This window comes from Syngnathoides biaculeatus, chromosome 19, assembly GCF_019802595.1.
Source record: "Syngnathoides biaculeatus isolate LvHL_M chromosome 19, ASM1980259v1, whole genome shotgun sequence".
Taxonomy (NCBI): domain Eukaryota; kingdom Metazoa; phylum Chordata; class Actinopteri; order Syngnathiformes; family Syngnathidae; genus Syngnathoides; species Syngnathoides biaculeatus.
In genome coordinates this window covers 10,931,817-10,956,839 of record NC_084658.1, presented here as the reverse complement: position 1 = coordinate 10,956,839, position 25,023 = coordinate 10,931,817, and the positions used below count along the sequence as shown (strand labels likewise).

Here is a 25,023-nt window from a genome sequence, read left to right as displayed (position 1 = left end):
GCCCATTTTCAAACTCGGTGGGGGAGGGCCCGCAGCGGTCCATAAGTGCGATGGTTGGTCATTTTTTTGCGCTCGGCAGGAAACCGTGCGTGAGGACAATGTGGACAGTGTTTTGCCATTTTCGAAGCGAGATTGAGTTCACGCAGGGTCACGTGGGCTTTATCAGAGAAGGACGAGCTTATCAAAAATGTGGGAAAAGAAAAGTTGACTCATTACAGAGAATAAAGAGATGCCCTCGCAGCTCTGCAAATTCAAAGACCTACTACAAGATAGTCTTAAATCTCGGGAAAATCACTTGTAGGCTTAGCGGGACGCAAAGATGAACCCTGACCTGAATAACAGAAGAAGCTGGAGGAATCTTTCCACACTCACTCTGAACAAAGAAGAGGTCATGGCATTAATGTGTCATAATTTCATCCATTAATGATTGGTGTTGGGTGATAGCAAAGTGAAAGATTGTATTTGTTGCGTGTGCTGATTTTCATTTATTGTGAAACATCAGTAACTGTGCAAAAGGCCCCAAAGTATCCAGCTGAGTTGCAAATTTGGTGTACTGATAAGCGTGAAGAAAAGGTCACAAAAATGCATGTGGTGGCGGTTTTTGGTCAGTAAATGTGTTTTCTTTTTTTGGGTTATATTTTAGGTAAAAGATTAACAATATAGCAATACTTAGCTCCTGTGTTTATTCATTGACCTCATGATATAGTCCAGAGTGCCTTTGGCCTAAAGGATGGAGATCACCCAGAGTCTGGATGCTAATTAGTAGGGAGGGTAACATTAATAAAAGTATTGAAAATACTGAAGATTCTGCTGTTTCTGACAATAACATGTAATCACGTTTTTGTTTTTTTTCCTCGAGTATTTATTGTGAAGAAGTGTTACCATGGGCATTGTAGTGGTGTCAAATAATTGTTCTGCTGACACAAGCTGGAATTGCACATCCTCCCAACATTATTTTGCTAATTTCATGTCTGATTATCCATCCATTAATCCTCTGTGGACATATTTGTACGGGTCAACTCAAGACCATGACAGCCAATTCCTGACTTGTTGCACGTTTAAGTCATGTTTTATTTGCATCGCAATTTTTACATTTTGCATCAGTTATTATTATTATTTTTTTTTTTTTTGATACGATGAATGTACGTACATTGAAAAGAATTTGAAGCTTGACCCGACGAATAACTTGGCTGAAAGCTGAACGTTTTATTATAGAAGAGATGGCTCCGCCCCCTCCAAAGGAATGATTTCCGCTTCCGGGTTCTTCGTCTTCGCCACAGATAGCGCTGTGGCAGGAAAAATGGCTGAGGCAGAACCCGACAGAAGAGCCTTACTGTCCGATTTATGTTCGGAATTCTTGAATTTCTCCGCCAAAGACACCGCGTCGGTAAGCGTTCTTACAGTGTGTCACCTGTGGCGACGGCCACCCCTTTCGGCCAATGCGTCACTCTGCGCTGTTTGACCTGCCTTAGGTGTTGTTTTGTGGGATTAATTTGCCGATCACTAGGTTACCGAAAGCTAATGCTGACGACTAGCTTCTTGTTGTGATGCATGCAACATCTGGATGTCAGGTGAGGGCTGTCAAAACAATGTAGAACGTCAACACAAGCAGCCGATTGAGCACTCCCGGCTATATTGTTCAAACCCGAACAAATCAACATATTTCGACGACTTTACCCGTCTTTAAACACAATAAGCAATTGTTTGTTATCGTTTGTGTCATACTGTGTACAGCTTCTTGCTTTGGGTAACGTCTAATCTTAAAGGTACACGTTGTAAAAATCGTGCACCTCATCACTAATCAGTTATCATGAACCATTTAGAAACAAAGAACATTTGATAAATACAGCTAAAATATAAACGAAAAAAATATAAAAATCTGGGAATAAAAGAATATCCAGTGGGTTATAGGATCCTAAAAATTGTGCACTTCATCACTAATCAGTTATCATGAACCATTTAAAAACAAAGAACATTTGATAAATACAGCTAAAATATAAAGGGAAAAAAATATAAAAATCTGGGAATAAAAGAATATCCAGTGGGTTATGGGATCCTTAAAGGTTTTTCCAGCTATTTAAGTGAGCACGAATTTGACGAGTTTGTGGAAATTCAGTGGATTTATCGTAACAATACAGTCAAAGAAACTGGTGGTGGAAATCGGAGCACCTGCATTACAGCTTGCCATCTGTTTTTGTTTGTTTGCTGTTTAAATATTTAGGGGTGTCTCAGAGAGGGGGGGAAAAAAAGTTGTTTTGTAATTTACCCATTTTATTTTTGCAGTGTAGGAACATTAAGTAATTTCATGTGTATTTTCTAATTATTAATCATCAGTTTATAAATGTAGTACGTGTATCTTAAAATACTTTGCACATTTGTCACCAGAATACAATTTCAATTATTCAACAATTCATATATCAAACATGTTGTATTAAATACCATGATCAGAAATTGCATTTCATGAAGATAGAAATGCCCAAACTATAGGGATGCAGGCTGTAGAGAAAGACCCCACTTTGAAAATAGGCTTTCAATGTCAATCAGATTTGTCTGGCTCAATAAATGTTCAATAAAATTAAAATATATATTATGCTACCGAGCATCAAATTGTGTTGGAATTGCAGTGCTTTTGCGGGCCATATTGCCTGGTACTGAGCCATTCAGTGTGTCACAGTCTCAACGGGTGACACAAACAAAGACTGACAGAGCTGATTAATCTCTGCTCTGTCGACGCACTCTGTTATTGGCTCAGAAATACCTGCAGTATGGCACAATGTGGTACTGTGAAAGGAGGCTAGATAGTGTCAGGTGTTCTTAGAGATGCATTTTTATAACAATCAATTAATTTTTTTTTCTTCAATAATAATCACCGTCTAAAGCAAGGATTTCAAACTTGCTCACAGTGAGGAAACCATATGCATGGATCATTACTAGGGGGATAACGATATGCCCAAGATTATAGTTTGCTACTTAACTTGGCTTTATGGTTGAATTCATATTCAGTACTAGAGAAAAAAAGGCCCAAAAAAACTGCTGATCTTTTTGTGCAAACAGAAACAGAATTACACAATTTCAAAGAAACATCATCTTAAATCTTATATTTTTAAGAGAATGCAACCTTAATTGCCTTCTTTTCAAGAATAAACAGTCTAGACAAGTGCAATGGTACAAAAATGGATTAAAACTGAGTTTTGTGCAATGGTTAAATTTAAAGGTATCAAATGTTGCATTTTATCTGGAGAATAGTTTGTTTGTAGGTACTTAAAACATGGTATCATTGCATTTTTTTATGATTGTGAGGCATTTGTGTACTTTTCTTATACCGGTAGTGTGGCACCCTAAAAGTGTCGTTTTCATTTTCAGCGGTGGCTGGCAGAAGCAAATCCGCAGGTGGAAATCTATCGTCACTTGGCAGAAACCGTACCCAGAATCCTTTGCCTGGGACCCAGTGGCTGTAGTAGTAGGGAGGAGCAGAGAGATGAACAGAGGGAAGAACTGGCGTGTCAGCTGCTCCTCTTGGCTCCCTTGGAGTGGTTGCTGCTGGGTGAGGATCCAGCTGCAGGCCTTCCTCAGCTGCTAGAGACCAATCAGCCTTCACCACTGTGCGGACATGTGTTCAAGGTCGGAGAGCCCACCTACTCCTGCAGGTAAAATACATACATGTTGTACCAAGAGGCACAAACACACATGCAAACACTTTTAGGTGCCACACTAACTTGTGATTTTACATTTTTGTGCCTTTACGGCATAAAAACACTGCCAATAGCATTCAAGGTAACGGGATTTTCCATGAACAAGGTGCGAATGTAGAAGCATTCTCGACATGCCACAACCACAGTGGACATGGTTGAGCTTCACTGTCACACAAATGTGACAATTCTCCGACCGTTAGAGGGAGTGCAAGTGTGTCTGCCCCCATTTTCTCAGTATCTCACCGCTGTGATTTGTACACTGATAATATGAAGGCAAAAAGTGGTGCTGTATACAAGAGTTATTTTGGCATCCTTCACAGTGTTTAATTTTGGGGGAAAAATTTTATACCCCTACATAGTTGAAAGGAAAAAAACTGTAATAATGATGATGATGTTGAGAGTTTTATATGAAAGTTTTTGAAGCATAACTCACAAGATGACAAAACGGAAGGAATAACAAGGTAAATAAAGAGTAACAAAAGAAATTTTACTTTCTATTTATTCATTTTACAGAAAGACATTAAGATGAACACAAACGACTCACTGGGTGTGTGACATTAGAAGTTCTACTGTACTGAATCGATCCTTGGGGAAAACTGACCTCTGGCAATAATTTTATGTGTATGTTTGCTTTAGGGACTGTGCAGCAGACCCCACCTGTGTTTTGTGCATGCAGTGTTTCCTGGGCAGCGTTCATAAAGATCATCGTTACAGAGTGAGTACACAAGACTCAGGAAACAACACGGGGAAATGTGTATGCAAAACTCTTTGAGCATTTATTTGATATCCTGATATCAAGCTCAAGGTCCATGTACTAGCACATGCTTTGTCCTCATTAACGAGACAATATAGTAATATTTGGATGTGCTTGTCTATTACTATAGTAGAATGACACTTACTGTTACTGTTAATGTTATTGTATGACATTTCTGTACGCAAGTAGGAAAACTTTGGCATACTTATGGCACAACTATATGCTGCTATTCAGCCAAACCCGTCCACTAGTTGACATCGCCGCGCTACCACTTAAGCAGTAGATGTTATCAAGCAGAATTCTGTAATCTCAGTAACCTCAAATGCTTTTTCAAATTGGACGGGTGTGTCAGCCTCAGCAGCTGCTAAGTGTGTCACATGATGCCGAGCATCGCGTTGACATGCTCTGTCATGCCTACCGTTCATCTGACGTGATGATGTCATAGCCTTTGGCGTGACAGGTATACGTGTCGGTGGATGGGCTGCACTATCCTGTTTTCCTGGTCTGTTCAGGCTCATAATAATTCTACTGACTCTGTCTTCCTGCCAGTCATGCACACATTCTATTAACATTGCTCTAGGTCAGGAGTTATTAGGTAAAAGTTAATAGGAACCAGAAGAAAAATAGTGATAGCAGTAATAATGATAAATCAACCCCATCTGATACTTGTCCAGACGAGACAGAAACACACACACATACAAGTTAAAAATAACACTGTAATGACCTAATAACTCAAGGTTGATGATGTCTTCTAAATGCAGCTTTGTTTTTCCCAAAGGTTGTAGCTTCTTCTTTCGGTTCATTATTGGGCTTTTTTCTTTTTTGAAGAAACTCTCCAAGTACGTTTTTTAACCATATTTGCTAGCCTGTGGTCTGACTTTTTTTTACTGAGGTGCAGGTGGATGCACTTGATTTTCAAAATAAAACTCCTTTAAGCATCTTATAAGTGGTAGTTAAAAAAAAAAAAATCTGTCTGTGCAATCTGGTTAAAAGTGGCCCATGTATTTATACCAATGGATAGAGACCATTTATTTCAATGAGAGTCAAGAGAACCTTGTTGGTCTCGCCGTTGAGTCTAGAGGAGAAAAGGTTAATGGCAATCGGGAGGACGTGTTGAGGGAAAAATGGTCACCCCGTATTGTGGCTGTCTCAAGGTAAAGGAGACTCAGGCTTTCCCATCAGCTGTGAGATGTCCAAGTTCAACCCGTCACCTGCACAAGCACCGCATTGCTTGTGACGTCCGACTCGGAGGCGACACCTGCTTGTCTTCTGCAGATGACACACCTGTGTACGTGTCTCTATGTGCATGCAGATGACCACGTCTGGAGGCGGGGGGTTCTGTGACTGCGGAGACACTGAGGCCTGGAAGAAGGGTCCTTACTGCCAAAAACACACACCGGCCACCAACAAAGACTCAGGAGAGGTGCAAAAGGCATTTTCCCTATGAGTATCTCCGAAAACTTTGCAATGACTCATAAAAATTTAAACCGGGCATAAACACAACAAGAAATATTTATTTTTTTTTGCCAGTTCTAATTTTATTTATTTATTTATTTTTTTATTTGACCAAACAAGAGTTTCTCTCTGTGCTATAATTATCAGACCAATTTTACAAGTTTAAAATATTCCTTGAATCAGTAGTACTAATCTTTCTGATGTAACGGCTTCTTCTATGAAACTATCGAAATACAAACATCAAATAGCACGGAATTAAAATGTATGTATTATGTACAGTTCTATGGATTTTATCCTACATCTGTAGGACTTTTTAAAAATATTCTAAAGTGTGAGGGAGAAAAATAAAATGACTTTTAAATTAGATTTGTTGGTTTTGAGACCTCAGTAGGATTGTATCATGTTAGCCCACTGGGTGTATGCACTTGATTCTGTAATCTTGTAATTTTTTAAACATTCATAGGGGGGAACACTAAATGATAACCGGATTCAAAATACTTAACATTGTGCTCAAAGGTCCCATAGGTATACATATTTTACAAGATATTTCAACTGTTTGTTGCTGCTATTCAGTAATCAGAGGTATTACTTATGATACGTCTGATTTTCACATACATTTACTTGTTTTTTTTTTTTTTTCCTGAGCATCATTATACAAATATACCTTCGCAGTATGTAATACCTCGTTGTGCCCCAGGACCCCGTCGCCCAGCTGCCGGCCGATATGGTCGTCCGCAGTTACAACATTTTCTCCATTATCCTGAAGTATGCTGTGGATATGCTGACTTGGACACAAGAGGATCAGCTTCCTGCAGGCCTTGAACCACCGTACGCATCTTTATATTACCTGAAAGATGTTTTCCAATATTTAACTTTACATGAGCCCATCACACGTCATCCGATAAAACTTCAGTCTCGTGGTTGTAAATGTGCAGCATTCTAGAAGCATGCACAAACCCATATTGACAAACTCACCTATTCACAGATTTTATCTATACATATTATTTTTATTACCATTTACCTTTTTTTATATGTGTGTCTGTGTGCAGTGAAAGAGGAGACAACTACTACTGCATGCTGTTCAATGATGAAGTCCACACGTACGAACAGGTGATCTACACCCTGCAGAAGGCCGTCAACTGCAGCCAGAAAGAAGCCGTCAGCTTTGCCACCACCGTGGACAGAGACGTCAGTATTGATTTCGTTTACCCTAGAGCAGGGGTGTCAAACTCACGCAATCACAACTCACAAGTCATATCACACGGAGTTTTACCCAACTTTTAATTATAGGGTGGCATTACAAAATAACTTAATATAACAACATCTGATACAGCTGTTGTGCAAGAATGAATATATTGAGAAATACTTGGTTGTTATTTATGGAGATTTAAAAGACAACATTAGCATCTAAGTAGCCTAGGGGTGGTCACTGGGATTGAATTTGTGCTGAAATCCGCATTTGCAGGGCAGGAAGTCTGTTCGATACGGTGACTTTCAGTTTTGCGAACAAGCCAAGACCGTCATAGTGGTAAGTTACATAATTTTTGATTCTGCTTCTTTGTTGTCATTTACACAAATCACTTGACAACAAATCTTTTACTGTTGACACTTTAATATTTGATGACTTTGTCCACAGAGGAACACCAGCCGGCAATCGAAACCGCTCCGAGTTCAGGTGATGCACTCGTCTGTTGTCGCCCATCAGTGTTTCGCTCTGAAAGCGCTCAGCTGGTTGGGACAAATCATTCAATATTCGGGTAGGTCTTTATTTGAACACCTACGCATGTTGAAGCTCATTTGGAAAGTACCGGTAGAGATTTTTTGTTTGTGTCTTTGTTTATATCAGATGGCTTGAAGAGGATACTCTGTCAGGTGGGACTTGAGGAAGGTCCAGAAGGAGAAAACTCATCACTTGTTGACCGCTTAATGCTGAACGACTCAAAGATGTGGAAAGGTGTTATTTTGTTTCATTTTCCAAATTAACAGTAAACGTTTTCTCAAGAGTTCATTTGAGGGTGAATCAGCTTAGAGCTGTCTGCTGGTTTCGCATGAAATTTCTGCGGTTAATGATGCGTCCCCCCAAAAAACGATAACGCTTGGTTTTCACCCACTATGAAGGAGCAAGGAACATTTACCACCAGCTTTTAATGAACAGTCTTCTCATGGACTTCAAGTACAAGAAGGTTTTTGCTATCCAGTTTGCGAAGGTAATACATTGTTTTAACGTATTAATGTAAAATGCGTTTCACTTATCTCATAACTCGACAGATAAATACCTGTTGTTTTGCACCTCTAATTGGTTATCAGCTCTTTAAAAATCACATTTTGACGGTATTTTAGAACTACAGACGCCTCCAGACAGATTTCATGGAAGATGACCATGAGAGGGTGGTATCAGTGACTTCTTTGTCTGTTCAGCTGTTCACCGTGCCAACCATGGTAAGTTCCCCTCTGCACATACACTGAAAAAGTTGAGAAAAATATGTATGTCCTTTTGGTAGTAATTGTTTTGTGTGTACTGTAAAAACTGCAAAGCCACTTTTATAATAGTGGACACAACAAAGTACCAATTTGAATTGTTAAGAAATATTTTTATTGAAAAATACAACAGGTAGTGGTAGTCATCAATATAAATAGCAGGCAAAGTGCTCTTTCTTCAACCAACCAATAGAACCTTCAATTTTATATAATCTGTTTTTATTGATTGTCTTTTCATCAAATCTTCACTCTAATCTTATCATTTTCTGACGAGTTAGACAAGTTCCTAGTAGAGAGTTTAAAACTAGCCTACGTGTGGTGTGTTGCAGGCCCGGATGTTGATGGTGAAAGAGAACCTGATGACTACCATCATCAGGACGTTTGTGGATCATCTCCGTCACAGAGATCTGCAGGGGCGCTTCCAGTTTGATCGCTACACGGCCCAGCAGGCCTCCAAATTTGGACGAGTTCAAAGCCTCATTGGAGACCTCAAGTAACCAATATATACTACATCCGCCATTTACTGTATGTCCCAACAATACATGATTTATCTGTTACCTTTATTACTGTACACCAGGGAAGTCAAACTCATTTTTCTCACGAGCCGCATTGTAGTTCCGGCTTCCCTCAGAGGGCCGTTGTGATTGTGAAACAATACAAATATTTAATCGTCTCATCATATCTACATCATCAATTTATGAACTAGTTTTAGAATCAGAAACCTGGAAAAATTTGGGCAATGTGTTTTTCAATTGGTGACAAAAATGCTTGTAATATCTCAACCTCATCATTTATGATAATGACATTTAGAATTTTTGGTACAGACTTTGTCTGTTTTTGAATCATGAAAATTGACACTCTAGATTTAGCTCCGTGGGCCACATAAAATCATGTGGCGGGCCGAATCTGGCCCCTGGGCCTTGAGTTTGACACCTGTGGTGTACACCGTTATCTAGCTATGTCAGCTCATTCTGCCACACACCTCGGACAGGAAACACATACAGCAGCATAATATTATTGATACCTTAACACGGGAGACTCACAAAAGCGCAGAGTCATTTTCATATATGTAGTAAATAGCTGGAGCGTAGTTTCACACCATATTCCAGCTATACACAGATTGACATCACTAAAACGGTTTTGCGTGTGTCTAGGTACGTCTTAATCAGTCGACCCTCTGAATGGATTGATGAACTCAGAGAGAAGTTTCTGGAAGGTCTGGATGCTTTTCTGGAGCTCCTTAAGTGTATGCAGGTAATAGAGAGATATAGTTGCGCACACACGGACAATGCAGAAATTGTGCAAAACTCTGTCTTTCAGGGTATGGATCCGGTAGTACGGCAAGTGGGGCAACACATAGAGATGGAACCCGAGTGGGAGGCAGCATTTACCCTACAGATGAAATTGACGCATATCATATCCATGATTCAGGAGTGGTGCTCGACTGATGTGAGATATCATATATTGTCGCTGTCCAAAGCCAACCATGTTTTTTGACTTTCCATCGCCAAGAAAACAATTACTCACAATGATGTAGATGCCACAAACAACTTATTGGAAGTACTGAACGATGCTAAAATCTTCTAAAAGTAAACTTGCAGGGTTATGATCGGATAATAAGGATATATATGCAGCTTAACATTGCCACAATGATTTTTAATGAATATTTTTTTCCCCTCATCCTGGTCAGGAGCGTGTGCTGATCGAGGCCTACAGAATGTGTTTGGGTGCCGTCAGTCAGTCTCACAGCGGCCTCCCGGACGGTGAGCAGCCAATAAGCTTGAGTCTGGCTGGCCACTGTGTGGAGACATTTCGCTACCAAGTGTCTCAGGACAAAGTGTCCATTCACCTGCCCGTCTGCAGACTTCTTGCAGGTGAATGCACGCATGACTCACGTGTAACTTCTCAGACACATCTCACAATGTATTTTCCATTTCATTAGTGAGGCACACAGTAAAATGGAATGAACTGACGTCGCACTATTCCTTGTTGAGTCTAAAGATTTAATTAAAAGCTGTAAATGAGAAAAGAAAAAGTTCAAGTTGAATTGACCTACAGTTGTTTGAACTGAGACATGGGTTACCCATGAACTGTAAAACACGAGCACTGTAGCCTATCAATATAAAGCTGGTGACATTTATTAGACGGTGGCATTAAAACGTTTTTCCCAACTTCATTAGCTCACATTGGTTCATGAAACCTACACGTAGTATTATATATCTGATGCGCCGTTCTTCCCCAGGTCTCCATGTTCTCCTCAGCAGGACAGAAGTTGCTGCTCGCCTCCCCGAACAACTCCCATTGGTTGGTAGCAATTTCTGTGTTACCATCGTATATGTAGAGATTTAATTTTCCTAAGCTAAGGGAGAGGCCAACAGTAATCCTCTAGTGACAAACAACATCCTCACATGCAGTATAACAAACTACACAACTTCCTCTTATTAACTTGATTACATGCTGCCTCAGCTCTAAATCACCATTGGTGTCTGTTTTCTCATAGGGGGAACTCAGCCCTCCTCTCCTGATTGAACTCCCCCTACGATGCCTGGTCCTCTGTGCGCAAGTGCTGGCTGGGATGTGGAGAAGGAACGGGTTCTCCCTAATTAATCAGGTGAAGTGAATTCTGTCTTTGACCATCTGTACTTTCGTATGAGCCAGCTGTTGAGAAAATGTAATGTGTAGAATAGAAATGCGGAATGTCATCGCTGTTGTTATTCAATAAAACTAAGAAACCCTCCATTTTGATTTCAGATTTATTATTACCACAATGTCAAGTGCAGAGTGGAGATGTTCGACAAGGATGTTATCATGCTGCAGGTACAGATCGACTATATTGCCTCCACAGACACACGGAATGCTGTCTTTTGTGTAATGTCTTAGTTGCTGTCGGTTTTAACAGGCTGGTGCCTCTATGATGGATCCAAACCACTTCCTGATGATCGTTCTCAGTCGTTTTGAACTTTTCCACATTTTTAGCTCTGCAGACTGCAGAAAGAGATATCGAGAGACCAATAAGGTTAGCTTCAGATTTGGACGCACTGATGTCTTTTGTTTTCCACTGCTTACCTGCTTACTCTTTTTTTTTTTTCTACATTACACAGGATCTTGTCCAGCAGAACAACACCTTGATCGAGGAGATGCTCCATTTAATCATCACAGTGATTGGTGCGTCTTTCTTTCATTTTTAATGTATTCTATGCATCTTTGTATTGCAGAAAAGCAATTGAGAATTTGGTCTCATGTGATTTTTGCTTTTGTCTGTCAGGTGAACGATACGTGGCAGGTGTCGGCCAGGTGGAGCCATTTGATGAGGTCCGAAGGGAGATCATCCACCAGTTGTCAATCAGACCTATGGCTCATAGTGAGCTGGTGAAGGCTCTGCCAGAGAATGTAAGACATGTCTCCTCTTTGCCTTTTAACGTCTCTTTCACTTCCCGTTTCTATGGATCAGTAAACTGGGATCAAACAGAGAGAGTCTGTCCACCTAATCTCTATCCACCCACAATGTGTAACTTTTTTTGTTTTATTACATTTCCACCAAGCACTAAAGTTCAGCTCGTGTGATTTTCAATTTTTTTTCCTTTCATTGTAAGACGTTTATGAGAGAACTACATTTTATCAGTATCATACTGTAGGCCCTAAGCTTTTTGTGGGATTTAAAAACAGCAGAAATTAAAAATCTACAAATACTGGAGACCCCGGCCACCCCCCATAAAAATGCATTCCAACCATATATCTACTGTATATGATTTAAGCCCCAAAGTATCCTCCCAGATTCTTTTAAAGACGTTTCTTGACAAACGAATAAATATGTGCACTAAAATAAGAAGGCTGCATTATGTCGCACAGAATTTACAGTTCCAAACCCTTAACCATGGGAAACTAAACTGCCCCCACAGGTTTTCATCACCCAACTCCCCATATTGTTTTTCAAACAGTATTTTAATGAGACTTTGTAGATTGTTATAGTTTTCCCTTTCTGCAGGGGAACAAGGAGACTGGTCTAGAGCGAGTGATTGATAGCGTTGCTTCGTTCAAGTTAGTGTTGTTATTTAATTCTCTTTTGAATGCACCCTTGTGGAGATTAAAAGCAATAGTGTTTTGAAATCATCTCAACGTACAGGAAGCCGGGGGTGACAGGCCGTGGTCTTTATGAGCTGCGTCCTGAGTGGAACAAGCACTTTAACCTTTACTTCTACCATTACAGCCGAGCAGACCAGTCCAAGGTACGCATATGGATGCCACCTGCTTTCATTCAGTTATTGGATGCGTGTATTGCATTATTTTGACGGCACTGTGGGATGTGCTTACAGGCAGAAGAAGCTCAGAGGAAGTTGAGGAGACAGAACGGAGAGGACACAGGTGAAAACTAGTGTGGCATGCACTTGTTTTGGTGTCTGACAGAGCATATAAACTGAATCTGATATGATAGTCAATAAAATAAAATCAAATATTCAGATGACACTTTGACACTCAATGGACAAGCGCAGGCATGTCAACAATTTGTGCGTATAGATAAATTTTACATTCTCCTTTGTACGACTTGTAAGTAAAGGTTTGACAAAGGTATGATTGTGTGTCACCCAGCCCTTCCCCCACCAGTCCCTCCCCCTCTCTGCCCCCTGTTTGCCAGCCTGGTGAACCTTCTACAGTGTGATGTGCTGCTGGCTGTAGAGGGCGCCGTGCTGCAGTGGGCGACGGAGCCCCGGGGAGGAGGCTGGACAGAGTCTATGCTGCAGAGGGTGAGATACACCATCAATGCGGCAAAATAAATAATTGGGCTTGTCTAACTGAAAATAAGCAGAAAACAGGAAACTTTAGTAAGAATTTGGTTTGCATTTTAATCATAGTCATGCATGTTTTTTTAATCCAAGGTTACTATTTTAATACATAAGAAAAAATATTTTATTTTGTAACTGCTTGTAAATTAAATATTTTTGCTATATCCCTATAAAGGTGCTCCATTTGGTCGGCATGGCTTTGCTGGAAGAGCAGCAACAGCTTGAAAGCAGTAACAGTGAGGATGACATCACCTTCATCTACACCTCCAAAATCTCACGTCAGTACAGACAACTTGCAAACGTGGGCTTATTATTTGCGTGGAAGGACTACAATGCGTTTGGATTTGTAGGTCCAGGCGACGCTCCTAGTACTTCAGGAAGTGTTCTCGCTTTGCTGGAGAGTCTACAGAATGCTCCTCACCTTGAGGTTCACAAAGACATGATCACCTGGATCCTAAAGGTACAAAATGTTGACTATTCTTTTTAAGTACACGTGCTGTTTTGTCAAAATTCAAGACTTAGACCCACCTTACCATGTTTTCCTTTTAAACAACCCCCCCGAGTATGCAATTTGATTCAAATTAAAATATGTTTCTACAGATGGTGGCAAACATCAAAACCATTAGAGAACGTACATCTTCAACCTCTGCTGTTACCATCAATCAAGGACATGGACTGGAAGAGGTCATTTATTGATTTTTGTTGTTATACTCCTAAAACCATTAAAATAGATGATAACATTAATTAATAATTGCTGTCTTTCTGCAGACGATGCGGGACAAAGACAAAGCAGAGAGAAAGCGAAAGGCAGAGATGGCTCGGCTCCGGAGGGAGAAGATCATGGCTCAGATGTCTGAGATGCAGAAACATTTCATCAATGAAAACAAAGAACTTTTCCAGCAAAGTTTAGAAGAGCTTGAAGCATCCACATCTGCCGATGCAGAGCATAGGTACACAAATGTAGACGTTTCTGGCTGGACATTTCCACTGCTCACAAGAACGTTGGGAATTTGGGCTTTCGGTGAAATTTTAGGATGAGCCCAAGTCAAATACCTGTTGTGAATTTGGAAATTCAGCTTCTTTGAGATGAGTAAATTGTGTAAAAATTACAAATGAAAGGAATTTAGTCATAAATGGAGGACAGGAAAAGAAGACTGAGCAAACATTAAACAATCATGAAAAGTAGTGTTGATCAAATGTAAATATCACTTTCTCTTTCATCTTTTGCAGTTGCTCCAATTCTGAGCCAACCTCTGTATCTGAGGTCTGCATTGGCCCCACAAGAGTGGCCAGGGGAGCCGAGCGGCGTCAGCTTGTCACCTGCATTTTATGTCAGGAGGAGCAAGAGGTGAAATGTCACGGCAGGGCCATGGTGTTGGCAGCGTTTGTCCAGAGGTCAACCGTATTGTCCAAAAAACACCGCTGTGCTGTCCCCAATGCAGGTGCACTCGACCGCCAGCTTGTCACCCTTTGGAGCACACTCAATCAGTCTTCATGATGTCTGATTTCTTTTTTAGAACGACATGACCCCTTGTTCATTCATCCTGACCTTTCAATGGGAATCCACACCGCCAGCTGTGGACACATCATGCATGCCACCTGCTGGCAGAGGTGAGAGGCTGCGGCAAAGACACTGAGCACTCTGGAAGAGCAAATATTTTGTAGTAATCAACGCCCACCAAAAACAGCAAATTAAATTTAAAATCAGAGGTCATGGAATATTGTGAAATACAAATATTTAAGTGTACAGGTATTGTTAAATGTGTGTTAAGAAGGGATTTGGTGGGAAAAAAATCTTTGTAATCGGTATTAAAAGTGAAGAAAAATGGCTGTTTCGGTACAGTTTTTCTGCCAAATTTGGAATAGTAATTGAATTTGCAAGTAGTATTAGGAGACATACATAAAACTTGCTTTCGAATGATCATGTTTCCTTGTGTCCAATGTGATAATTCAGTGACTTATTTAAACGGCAAGTGGGGAGACCATTGTGAATATGAAATGCAAACCCCTCCCCCACCCTCAAACAGGAGAGTATTGTATTTCCCGCACTATAAGGCACACCGCATTATAAAGCGCAACTTCAATGAATGGCCTGTTTTAATTTTTTTCCATATATAAGGCGCACCGCATTATAAGGCTATTTTTATTATATTTATTATATATTTTATATACTTTTATAAGAATAGATGCTACAGTAGAGGTTTGGGTTATGTTAGGCATCCATTAAATAGAGCTGCACTAAAGGCTCAATATTGATCTATATGTAAAGCGCACCGGATTATAAGGCGCACCGTCGACCTTTGAGAAAATTAAAGGCTTTTAGGTGTGCCTTATAGTGCAGAAAATGCGGTAATAACCTATTTCAGTGGGTCAAAACATCAACTTTGTGTTCAGGTACTTTGAGGCTGTGCAGTTGAAGGAGCAGAGACGGCAGCAGCGTTTGCGAGGTCACACCAGCTATGACGTGGAGAACGGGGAATTTCTGTGTCCTCTCTGCGAGTGTCTTAGCAACACTGTCATCCCTCTGCTGCCACATACACAGACACCTGACCGAAAGTACATAAACATATTTTCCATTTCAGCCGTTTTCGTAGTCTGATTTACCGTCGTGTTTGTACAGAAGAAAATTCTTCTGTACAGTCTTTGTATGTTAAGTTTAAGCAGCAGTCGTAGTAGAAAATACTCAAGTTTGGAAATGACCAATTTAGCAAAAAGTACACACTGAATTAGCATTACCTCTCTTTCAAAATGTACAGAATAGGACGAATAGTATTCTTCCGTTTGTCTTTCAGTGTTTCTCATCCCAGTCTGTCAGTTTGGCTGAAGACTACCAATGAGGAGATTGCAGCACTACACTATGCCCATAGAAAGGCTTCAAGTGGTCAGTTACCTATCAGTCATGAAAAGATTCATGTCAAGTGTAGTTTTTATGTTGTGGTAGCTCATACTGATGTTTGGGTTTCTTTCTCAGGTGCAGCAGCAGAAGTGCCAGTTCCTGAAGGGTTCAGACTTGATTACACTCCACTGTGAGTTAGCAAGCAATTTCTTTTAAGGCAAACCAGTAGTCATGGCGGTTTTAGGTGGACTTGCATTATTGACTCAGCGGCATGTAAATATCATTCCTCATTGCATTCTTTCCATTAGAAACCCCTTTTCCAGCAGCATCATTGAAATGATAACCACATTCAGTATGTCAACCTACAAGGTGGGACTGAAAGCGAACCCTAATGAGCAGGACCACAGAGTCCCTGCGCTAAGTTGGTCCACTTGCGCCTACACTATCCAAGCAATAGGTACACACACACACAAACACTAAATAAATCAGATCTAATTTACACTCATATTCTGCAATCACCAGCGTCATACCATCAAATATCTGCTTACAGAGCGACTCCTGATGGATGAGGATAAGCCTTTATTTGGAAGTTTACCTTGCAGACAGGTAAATGACTACTAATGCTACATTTCCTTTATATTGACTGCTACTGACAGAATTTATCTTTTGGATGTTAAAGGCTGGACCCATTTTATTCTTTTGGAAGCTACAGTCTGTCTTGCTCTTTCAGACCACATAAATTGAAACAAGGACTGATGGACAAGAGCACAGGTGTCAAACTGGAGGCCCGGGGGCCAGATTTGGTCCGTCACATGATTTCATGGGGCCCGCGAAGCCAAATCCAGAGTGTCAATTTCCATGGTTCTTGTAAAAATCTGTACCAAAATGTCAAATTGTCATATGTCATAAATGATCAAGTTGAGATATTAAAAGGGTTTTTGTGTTAACTAATCGTGAATAGTTGAAAAACACATTACCCTTGATTTCTGATTCCAAAACTAGTTCATAAATTGATGATGTAAATATGATGACATGATTAAATATTTTTGTTCCACAGCCATAACGTCCCTCTGAGGGAAACCGGAACAATGTGGCCCGCAAGAAAAATGAGTTTGACACCCCTGGACTAGAGGAATATATCCTGCTTGATCATAGACTGAATAGAAAAGACTGAATACTTAAGTCCAAATGTATTGAGGAAGTCTAACAAAACTAAGAGCGATGGAATAGACAGCCAAAAGTCTCAAAGCAGTAAACATATTGTTTCCAAGAGGAACCAGGCTGGTTGGGATACTTTGTGCAAAGCATTACAGTCTCTCTTTATTTATATCAAGTATTTATTGAAATCCAGCCAATGACCAAAGACGGCGGATGGTTTACCGTTACAGGACGACTGCTTGAGCGCCATCACCAGGTTCAGTTCAGCTTGCTGGACGTCAGCTTCATTGCATACGGTCCACACACACTTCATCAGACTGTTTGCAGGTACAGGCACCTCATCAGGCTGCATGTCAATCAAGTTGTCATGTTTTAAGACCTTTATTTTTATTTACAAAAAAGAGATCAAAGAATCTAATGATAATCAATGAGTCATCTTTTTGTATGTGTGGTTTTTTTTTTTTTTTTTTTGTAGCTCTGGTTCCAGACCCTCAGGTAGAAAACACTCCAAGCATCCTGGACATTGACATGTTCCACCTTTTGGTGAGTTAGATCCCCTTAACAGCAAATACAGTGATGCCTCTGTTCTCGACCACAATTCGTTCCAGAAACCAGTTCGAGAAGTGATTTGTTCGAAAACTGAATTGATCTTTCCCATTACAATGAATGGAAAAAGAAATAATGTGTTCCAAGCCTAAAAAAATTGCTTTTTAAAGCATTTTTTAAGCTTTTCCTGATAATAAACTGCATAGGAGAAATACATTTATAGTTTAAATACTTTATATCAGAAAATAATTGAAGAAATGTATTTATTTTTTGCTTAAATGTATGCTTTAGTAGTAGAGTATGCTAGGCTGGGAGTGCATTGCTGTATCTGTAGCGACTCGGCCCCCAGCCTTGTAAACCTTTATTATTAACAAAAGTGCAGAATAACTTTACACAAGCAACTTGCCTTATAGCCATGATTGAGGGTTGATATGGTAGTCCTCGATAAGAAGAAAAACAATCACTACCGGGACACGTCTGTGTACAGAGGCTGCGTTATACAGAATAACAAAAGTGCGCTGGTTGCGCCGCGCGTTATGTCATTTCCGTTTTTTTTTTTTATCGGGGGCGTTCGACTTGACAATAACAAAATGCATTGTGGGTGGGTCAGCTGCTTGCGCCGTACGCATAATAGTATTTCTGGGTTTTTTCGGCGGCGTGGGAATTCACAACAAAGCGCGTCGTGGGTCAGTTGATCTGGTCGCGCGAAATATGTTATTTCCGGGTTTTGTCGGGGGCGTTCGAAAACCGATTTTCGTTCAAAAACAGAAGCAAAAAAAATCTCAAAATTTTCGTTCAAAAACGGGGACGTTCGAGAACCCAGGCTTTATTGTATAGTTCAACTTTAAATCCAATAAAAATATTCCAGTGTCTTAGTCTTGAAATGTATAATCCAGTTTTTAAATTTTCTTTCCTGCCAATACTCTGCACATTGGGGTTTCGTTGTTTGAGTGCTTATTTTCGCTTCAACTATTCTTTTCACTCAACTCCAAGATCCTCTAAAAGCACAAGTGATAATTTGCTTACAAACTCTTTTTGTGCTCCAAATATCATGATGATGACACAAACTTAATGGACACCCTTTTTTTTCAGGTTTACAGCGTATTGTCCTACACGTCCGTTCACAGTCTGGACCAATCAGGACGGAATCCCATCGACTCGGCTCACGTCCACCTCCTTCACTTAATCACTGTTGCTCACCTGGTTCAGGTCTTGCTCACTTCAAATATGGGTACTACCACCCCCTCAAGTAACATGAGGGAGTTTTTAAAACATGTTTTTTTATTTTCATGTATCCATGTGCTTACCTGTTGGTCTGACTTGTCTGTTTGTAGAGGAGGTATGTATGGAACAGGACAGCAAGGGATCTGAGGAGGAGGAGCTTACATCTAAGCTTTATAACTTACTGAGGAGATACCTGGGCAGGTGAGGTGAAATAACCCCCAAAACGTTGTCATACATCCGTAATTAACAGCGACCCCCCCCCCCCCCCGCTGTATCTTGGTTTATCATTCGCTCCCCCACTAAATCACAGAATTAAAGGAGTTTGTATAGTACATCGGCATTTCCCAATTCAGACTTTATCACGTACAGTGATGTCCCACGTCGGAACATATCGGGCAGCACAGATGTACTGGGAGAGATTAAGCGTAATTAAGACCAAAAAGAAGAGACCGAGGAGGTCCCCAAATAATCTCCAGTTATATTTCCCACAGAGCAGAAAGAATATTTGCCTGTCATTATGATTGTATGCTCTGTTTATGTGTTGCTTTTGTGCATATATATATATATATCAGTTGATTTAAGGTTTATTATTACCATAATGTGGCATTTTCCATTCTTTGTTAGCATTATGCAGGAAGGATTTCATTAAACAAAATCATTGGTTGGACAATTTGGTTTTTAAATATATGGTGTGTTTGTGTGTCTGTGTGTATTTAGTTTTTTACCTGAAGTGGCACCCTGGCAACTGTGGCGTTGCGTGAAGGCCGGCGTCTCGCCCTTCCTGCGATGCGCCGCTCTCTTCTTTCACTACCTAAACTCCACAGCGCCACCGGCTGATCTGCTGGGTAATGTTACACAGTAATTTGTCGCTGTCTATGAAAACAGGACGTTACTCGTGTGTTGCATGGTCGCCAGCCAATCGCAGGCCACAAAAAGCCATTTACATTTATTTTTAAGACCTCAGAACAACATGAAAACACCACCTGTAATGCTCATAAGTATCCATATTTGGTCTGTATTCATGACATACACTGAAGAGCAATATTTATTTATTTTTTGTAGATCCATATACATTATTCAATATGTATTGTGCCTGTGTCCTATTATTGTAGGTACCGGACCTGGCCAATGGGAGGCACTGTGTAGCTATCTCTGTCTGCCATCCAACCTACTGCAGCTCTACCAGAGCCAGCAAACGCAACTCGAGCCGCTCGTACACAGGTAATGCTTTCTCTCTGTTCTTCAAAGATTTATAAATAAAGCATATTCATATTCATTCATTCCTCTCTATATATTTTTAACACAAATCTTCCAACTAAATATTAATCATAAAGCCAAACAGGATGTGAAACACAACCCACGTGTCCATCTTGGCCTTTTGCCTTTATTTTCTTACATATAAAGTCTGTATATGTAAATTGTTGAAATCAAGAATTATGAACTCTGTGCGCTCTATGCTGGTCTTTTGCAGCCAACTTGTGTCTTTGTTTTGTTTGTAACCGTTTTAGCTTTGTTAATTCGCTGAAAAGAAACTGTGGTGAATTTTTGTCTCATTTTGTTATTTACAACCTCAGTTTTTTAAATGGAAATATACTATTTGCGGCGGCACGGTGGATCAGCTGGTAAAGCGTTGGCCTCGCAGTTCTGAGGACCTGGCTTCGATCCCGGGCCCTTCTATGTGGAGTTTGCATGATCTCCCCGTGCCTGCGTGGGTTTTCTCCTCCCACATCCTTATTAACATTAATTGGACACCCTAAATCGCCCCGAGGTTTGATTGTGAGTGCGGCTGTTTGTCTCGATGTGCCCTGCGATTGACTGGCAACCAGTTCAGGGTGTACCCCACCTCCTGCCCGTTGCCGGCTGGGATAGGCTCCAGCACTCCTACGACCCTCGTGAGGATAAGCGGCAAAGAAAATGGATGGATATACTATTTGCATCAAATTGTACATTTTGTTTTGGCTCTATCATGGCTGCTTATGGATAATTGAAACCCATTAAAACTTCCTTATTTACTAGATTGAATGATTTTTGGGGCTGCATGGCATAGTGAGGATGCACCCGGAGGGTCGCCAGACTGCTTATTCTCGTTGTGTCCTTCGGCAAGACACTTAACCCGCATTGCGTATGGATGAATGCGACTGGACGGGTTAGTTCATTTTAAGTAGTGGAGATTGATACTTTCTGCTCACATGGTCCAAAAATGATATTTTACGAACAAGCTGAAAGGTTTGCAATGCCTGTGGGGGAATTTGTGTGGGTGTGCGTGTGCCCAGTTGGTGTTGTCATCCATCAGTGAGACAGACTTTGCAAGAGGGCGAAGTCATCAGGTTTCCCCGGGAGTCAAACCGCCTGATCGACCTGCCTGAAGATTACAGCGTCCTTATAAACCAGGCATCGAGCTTTACGTCAGTACACAGGCCGTTTACATTTGTATGCCGAAATGCTAACGTGTAATTTAATGTCTTTTTTTTTTTTTGTGTACAGGTGCGCTCGGTCAGGGGGAGACAAGTCACGCGCCCCTACTCTGTGCCTGGTCTGCGGCGCCATGTTATGCTCCCAGAGTTACTGCTGCCAAACGGAAGTGGACGGGGAGGATGTGGGCGCCTGCACTGCCCACACCTTCACCTGTGGCGCTGGCCTCGGTCTCTTTCTCAGGTATCATCGCTGCAGAGATTTTGATCCAGATAGAAAAATACAGAAGCTCCCTGAATTTTATTCCTATAACTGCATTGTCCAGTGTTCCACATTTTAATTTCAATATTTTAAGTGACTGTTTTTACTGTTCATACAGTTTCTGTATGAAGCTGCTGTTTGAAGATTTGTAAATACAATAACATGAATGCTAAACACTGTTTTGATGTAAATATTGTCAAACTAAGATTAATCACAACAACAAATTAACCCATTCATGGGCAGGATGGCAATTTTTGGCCTTATCGAGATAAAAGTCTCTTAACAGGCCACAATCAAGGAAATAACACTTCTTTTTTATTTAACGCATAAAAGAAAGGGCAAAAAAAGATTTACCCTCTCGCGGGCAGCGTCCCGAAACTGGGACGGGTATGTTATCAGTTCTGTGAACTGTGGTACATACTAGATATATGTTTATTAATGAATTCTTATTCTAGAATGACACTTACGCATTAATAATACTGATGGATTAGCATTTTGAAGACAAACTTGGTTTCATACTGACGTTTTCCCCCTTTCTTCTTTTGGAAAACACTCCATGTGGACTTGAGGCAGCCATGTTGGGTCAGGAAGGAAAGGGAAATAACTCCGTGCTAACTTTGACCGATGAGTTATCCTCTCCTGATACCAAATTATGGCTTCAGATTAAAACACTTCAATATTTTGATATACTGAAGGATATAATGCGTGAAAATCCTGATGTCTCAAAAAATGGGACGCTTCTAACGAATGGCTTTAAACAATAATTGGAAATCTGTTCATCACATCTGAGTCCAGTTCATTTATTCCCCAATGTCTGTGTGTCTACTTTTAGGGTGAGAGAGAGTCAGGTGTTGTTTGTGGCAGGTAAAACAAAGGGCTGCTTCTACCCTCCTCCATACCTGGATGACTACGGCGAGACGGATCAGGGCCTCAAGTAAGTGTGCGATTCATGTTAGTGTAGAAAGCTGGAGGTCCGTGTAGTCACTCTTTGTCCTCATAAGAAAATGTAGCTCACCAATAGGATGGCTATTGCCGTATTTGGCGTACTAGACCAAATTAAACATTACTGATGAACTACTGTGCTGCACTAGAACACTACTGGCCCAACTAGTAGGCATATGTGCTGACTACTAAAGACAGAGTGTAACAGCGCCATCTTCAGCCAAGGAACTCTGTTGAATTCAATGGAGGAACTTCACTTAGTCAGGCCGTAGCCCTGTCTAATATAAAACATATGCTTTGCAACCATTTTGTTGCATACATAGGCAATTGACACCTTTTGGGCGAGCGGGCACTTGTTGGGTTTTTGACATGCGCATCTGTTCCAGGCGGGGAAATCCACTCCACCTCTGCGCGGAGCGTTATCGGAAAATCGAACGTCTGTGGCGTCAGCACGGCATCGCCGAGGTCATAGGTCACGCTCAAGAGGCCAATCAGACGCTGGTCGCCATCGACTGGCAGCACTTGTGATGGATGGTGGGATACCAGACGCGGCTGTGTCACTTTTTACAATGTTCAACGCTTCCTGGCTATTCAGCTTCTTACTGTGCCGTGATCACCTCAGATCACCTTTCAGGGATTCCTTTTTTTTTTTTTATTGTCATCTGCATTTATCATAGCGGCAAAAAAAAAAAAAAATCCCCCCTCTTAAATGCATCAGTTTATGATGGTTATTAGTCTGGATCGGATTGGCTCTGAGATTATCATGAGTGGAGATGAAGTCTGACTGAAGACTGAAAAAGTGAACGAATACGTAGCAGCACATTCACGTTGTATTTATGTCTTAGTTTGATCTGAAGAGGGGCTGCGGATCACTTTTACAACATATCAAGTCACATATCATAGAGCGTTTTGTCATGAGCCGATGCTCGCGATACGCTCATGTTACGACTTTTCTTTTTGCTTCATGGATTTGTTTGCTGAGAGCTGAGTGGTGTGACCGACCTCCTTTTGCAGCGCTGAATGCTTCATCTTTTCCGAGGCTTGAGGTTTGTTGAGATTTTCCATCTGAGTGCATTTTTTTTTGTAAGTGAAACGCAGACTTTGCTTTATTCAATTCTCTCATTTCTTGTCAAAAAAAGCACATTTTGTGTCAGAATGTAATAGATTTTTTTTTTAAGTTTCCCCGCATCTGCACAGCATGTTGCCTAGTCGCCGTCGCTTCATTTATCAAGTCAGACTTGTCAATATGTGAATTCTTGTATAAATTAGTATATTATGTACAAAATTGTATAAGAATAGCAAACAATAAAACACTTGAAAGTAGCTGGAATTTTTGTATTGTATAAAGATGTCAAATTCAGAAATTTTTTTGTCTACCATACTTTTGTATGAGATCATCACCCAAATTTTAACCCAATCATGGGCAGGATGGCAATTTTTTTGCCTTATTGAGATAAAAGTCTCCTAACGGGCCACAATCAAGGCAATAACACTTTTTTTTTGTTTATGGTTAAGTTATATGACAACTTTACTAATTTATAATCTCGTCCCAAAAATCTAACTGCTAACCTTGACCGATGAGTTATCCTCTCCTGATACCAAATTATGGCTTCAGATTAAAACACTTAAATATTTTGATATAACGAAGGATATGTGTGAAAATCATGATGTCCCAAAAATGGGACTCTGCCCACGAATGGGTTAATGAACTGTGATGATGATCCAATTAAAATAAAAAAATGCATTTTTTTCAATACTGTAAGATTTTTGTCAAAGGAAACAAACATCAAACCTGAGCTGCAATGATGATTAGTTAACTGGGATTAACCACAGTTACTGTAAATTTCACCCATCCTGGTACAAATCAAGGTCTGACCCTGATTTGCTTCTGAGTTTGGCATTTTAAGGGTAGTGTGGCCCTAAATTCAAAGCTATACATTCAATTTAGGTGGCCGCAGCCAGGCCCGAATCCTGCCAGATTGGTTGGATCGATAAATTACAAATTAGTAAAAACAAAATGCACCATGCAACAATCCAAATAAATTGAGGGGGGAAACACATTTGAAATAGTCTGGAAAATGTTAATTTTCAACCAACCAGTGGTCAGCCAACAAAAGCGCTTATTCAGGAGTTCACATAAAGAACCCATAGCTCAGTGGTTAGAGCGTTGGTTTGGTAAACCAGGGGTTGTGAGTTCATATCCCACTGGGGCCTTTACTCCCCAAGAGGGGTTACATCAGGAAGGGCATCCGCCGTAAAAACTGCCAAACAAATATGAGCTCTCATTTGAGATGTCACGCTGTGGCAACCCCTAACGGGACAAGCTGAAAGAAACTTACTTTTACTTAAGAACCCAGAATGACATCCAAAGAACTGCAGACCTCACTGGCCTCAGTTTCGGGTTAGTGTTCATGACTCACCCAAGTATATTTTATTGCCTTATCATAAAAAGGTTTAAACTTTTTAAAATGTGTTTGCTTGTTA

The 25,023-nt window shown here is 40.6% G+C and overlaps 1 protein-coding gene across 1 annotated transcript; it reads left to right on the top strand.

Annotated features, from left to right (window-relative positions):
• The first annotated feature begins 1,256 nt into the window (after positions 1-1,256).
• On the top strand, positions 1,257-23,886 carry ubr2 (ubiquitin protein ligase E3 component n-recognin 2). The gene is made up of 46 exons (XM_061805509.1): positions 1,257-1,387; positions 3,364-3,647; positions 4,329-4,407; positions 5,759-5,869; positions 6,599-6,729; positions 6,951-7,089; positions 7,367-7,429; positions 7,538-7,658; positions 7,748-7,855; positions 8,020-8,108; positions 8,242-8,340; positions 8,709-8,872; positions 9,534-9,633; positions 9,700-9,828; positions 10,070-10,253; positions 10,622-10,683; positions 10,880-10,990; positions 11,131-11,196; positions 11,279-11,395; positions 11,481-11,544; positions 11,645-11,769; positions 12,365-12,417; positions 12,503-12,605; positions 12,693-12,741; positions 12,967-13,121; positions 13,336-13,438; positions 13,511-13,620; positions 13,761-13,844; positions 13,929-14,110; positions 14,391-14,602; positions 14,678-14,771; positions 15,555-15,716; positions 15,953-16,041; positions 16,132-16,186; positions 16,305-16,453; positions 16,547-16,602; positions 17,385-17,481; positions 17,630-17,697; positions 18,793-18,931; positions 19,035-19,125; positions 19,642-19,769; positions 20,037-20,145; positions 21,198-21,329; positions 21,409-21,579; positions 22,430-22,531; positions 22,926-23,886. Exons 1-46 carry the CDS (start codon positions 1,301-1,303, stop codon positions 23,065-23,067), a joined length of 5,268 nt encoding a protein of 1,755 aa, XP_061661493.1. The 5' UTR covers positions 1,257-1,300; the 3' UTR covers positions 23,068-23,886.
• The last annotated feature ends 1,137 nt before the right edge of the window (positions 23,887-25,023 follow it).

Bases quoted from the DNA above. Each gene is read 5' to 3' on its own strand.
- ubr2 (XM_061805509.1), top strand. From the start codon at position 1,301: ATGGCTGAGGCAGAACCCGACAGAAGAGCCTTACTGTCCGATTTATGT. The intron at 8,873-9,533 runs GTAACCAATATA...GCGTGTGTCTAG, and splicing joins AGCCTCATTGGAGACCTCAA to GTACGTCTTAATCAGTCGAC. The intron at 14,772-15,554 runs GTGAGAGGCTGC...CTTTGTGTTCAG, and splicing joins CATGCCACCTGCTGGCAGAG to GTACTTTGAGGCTGTGCAGT.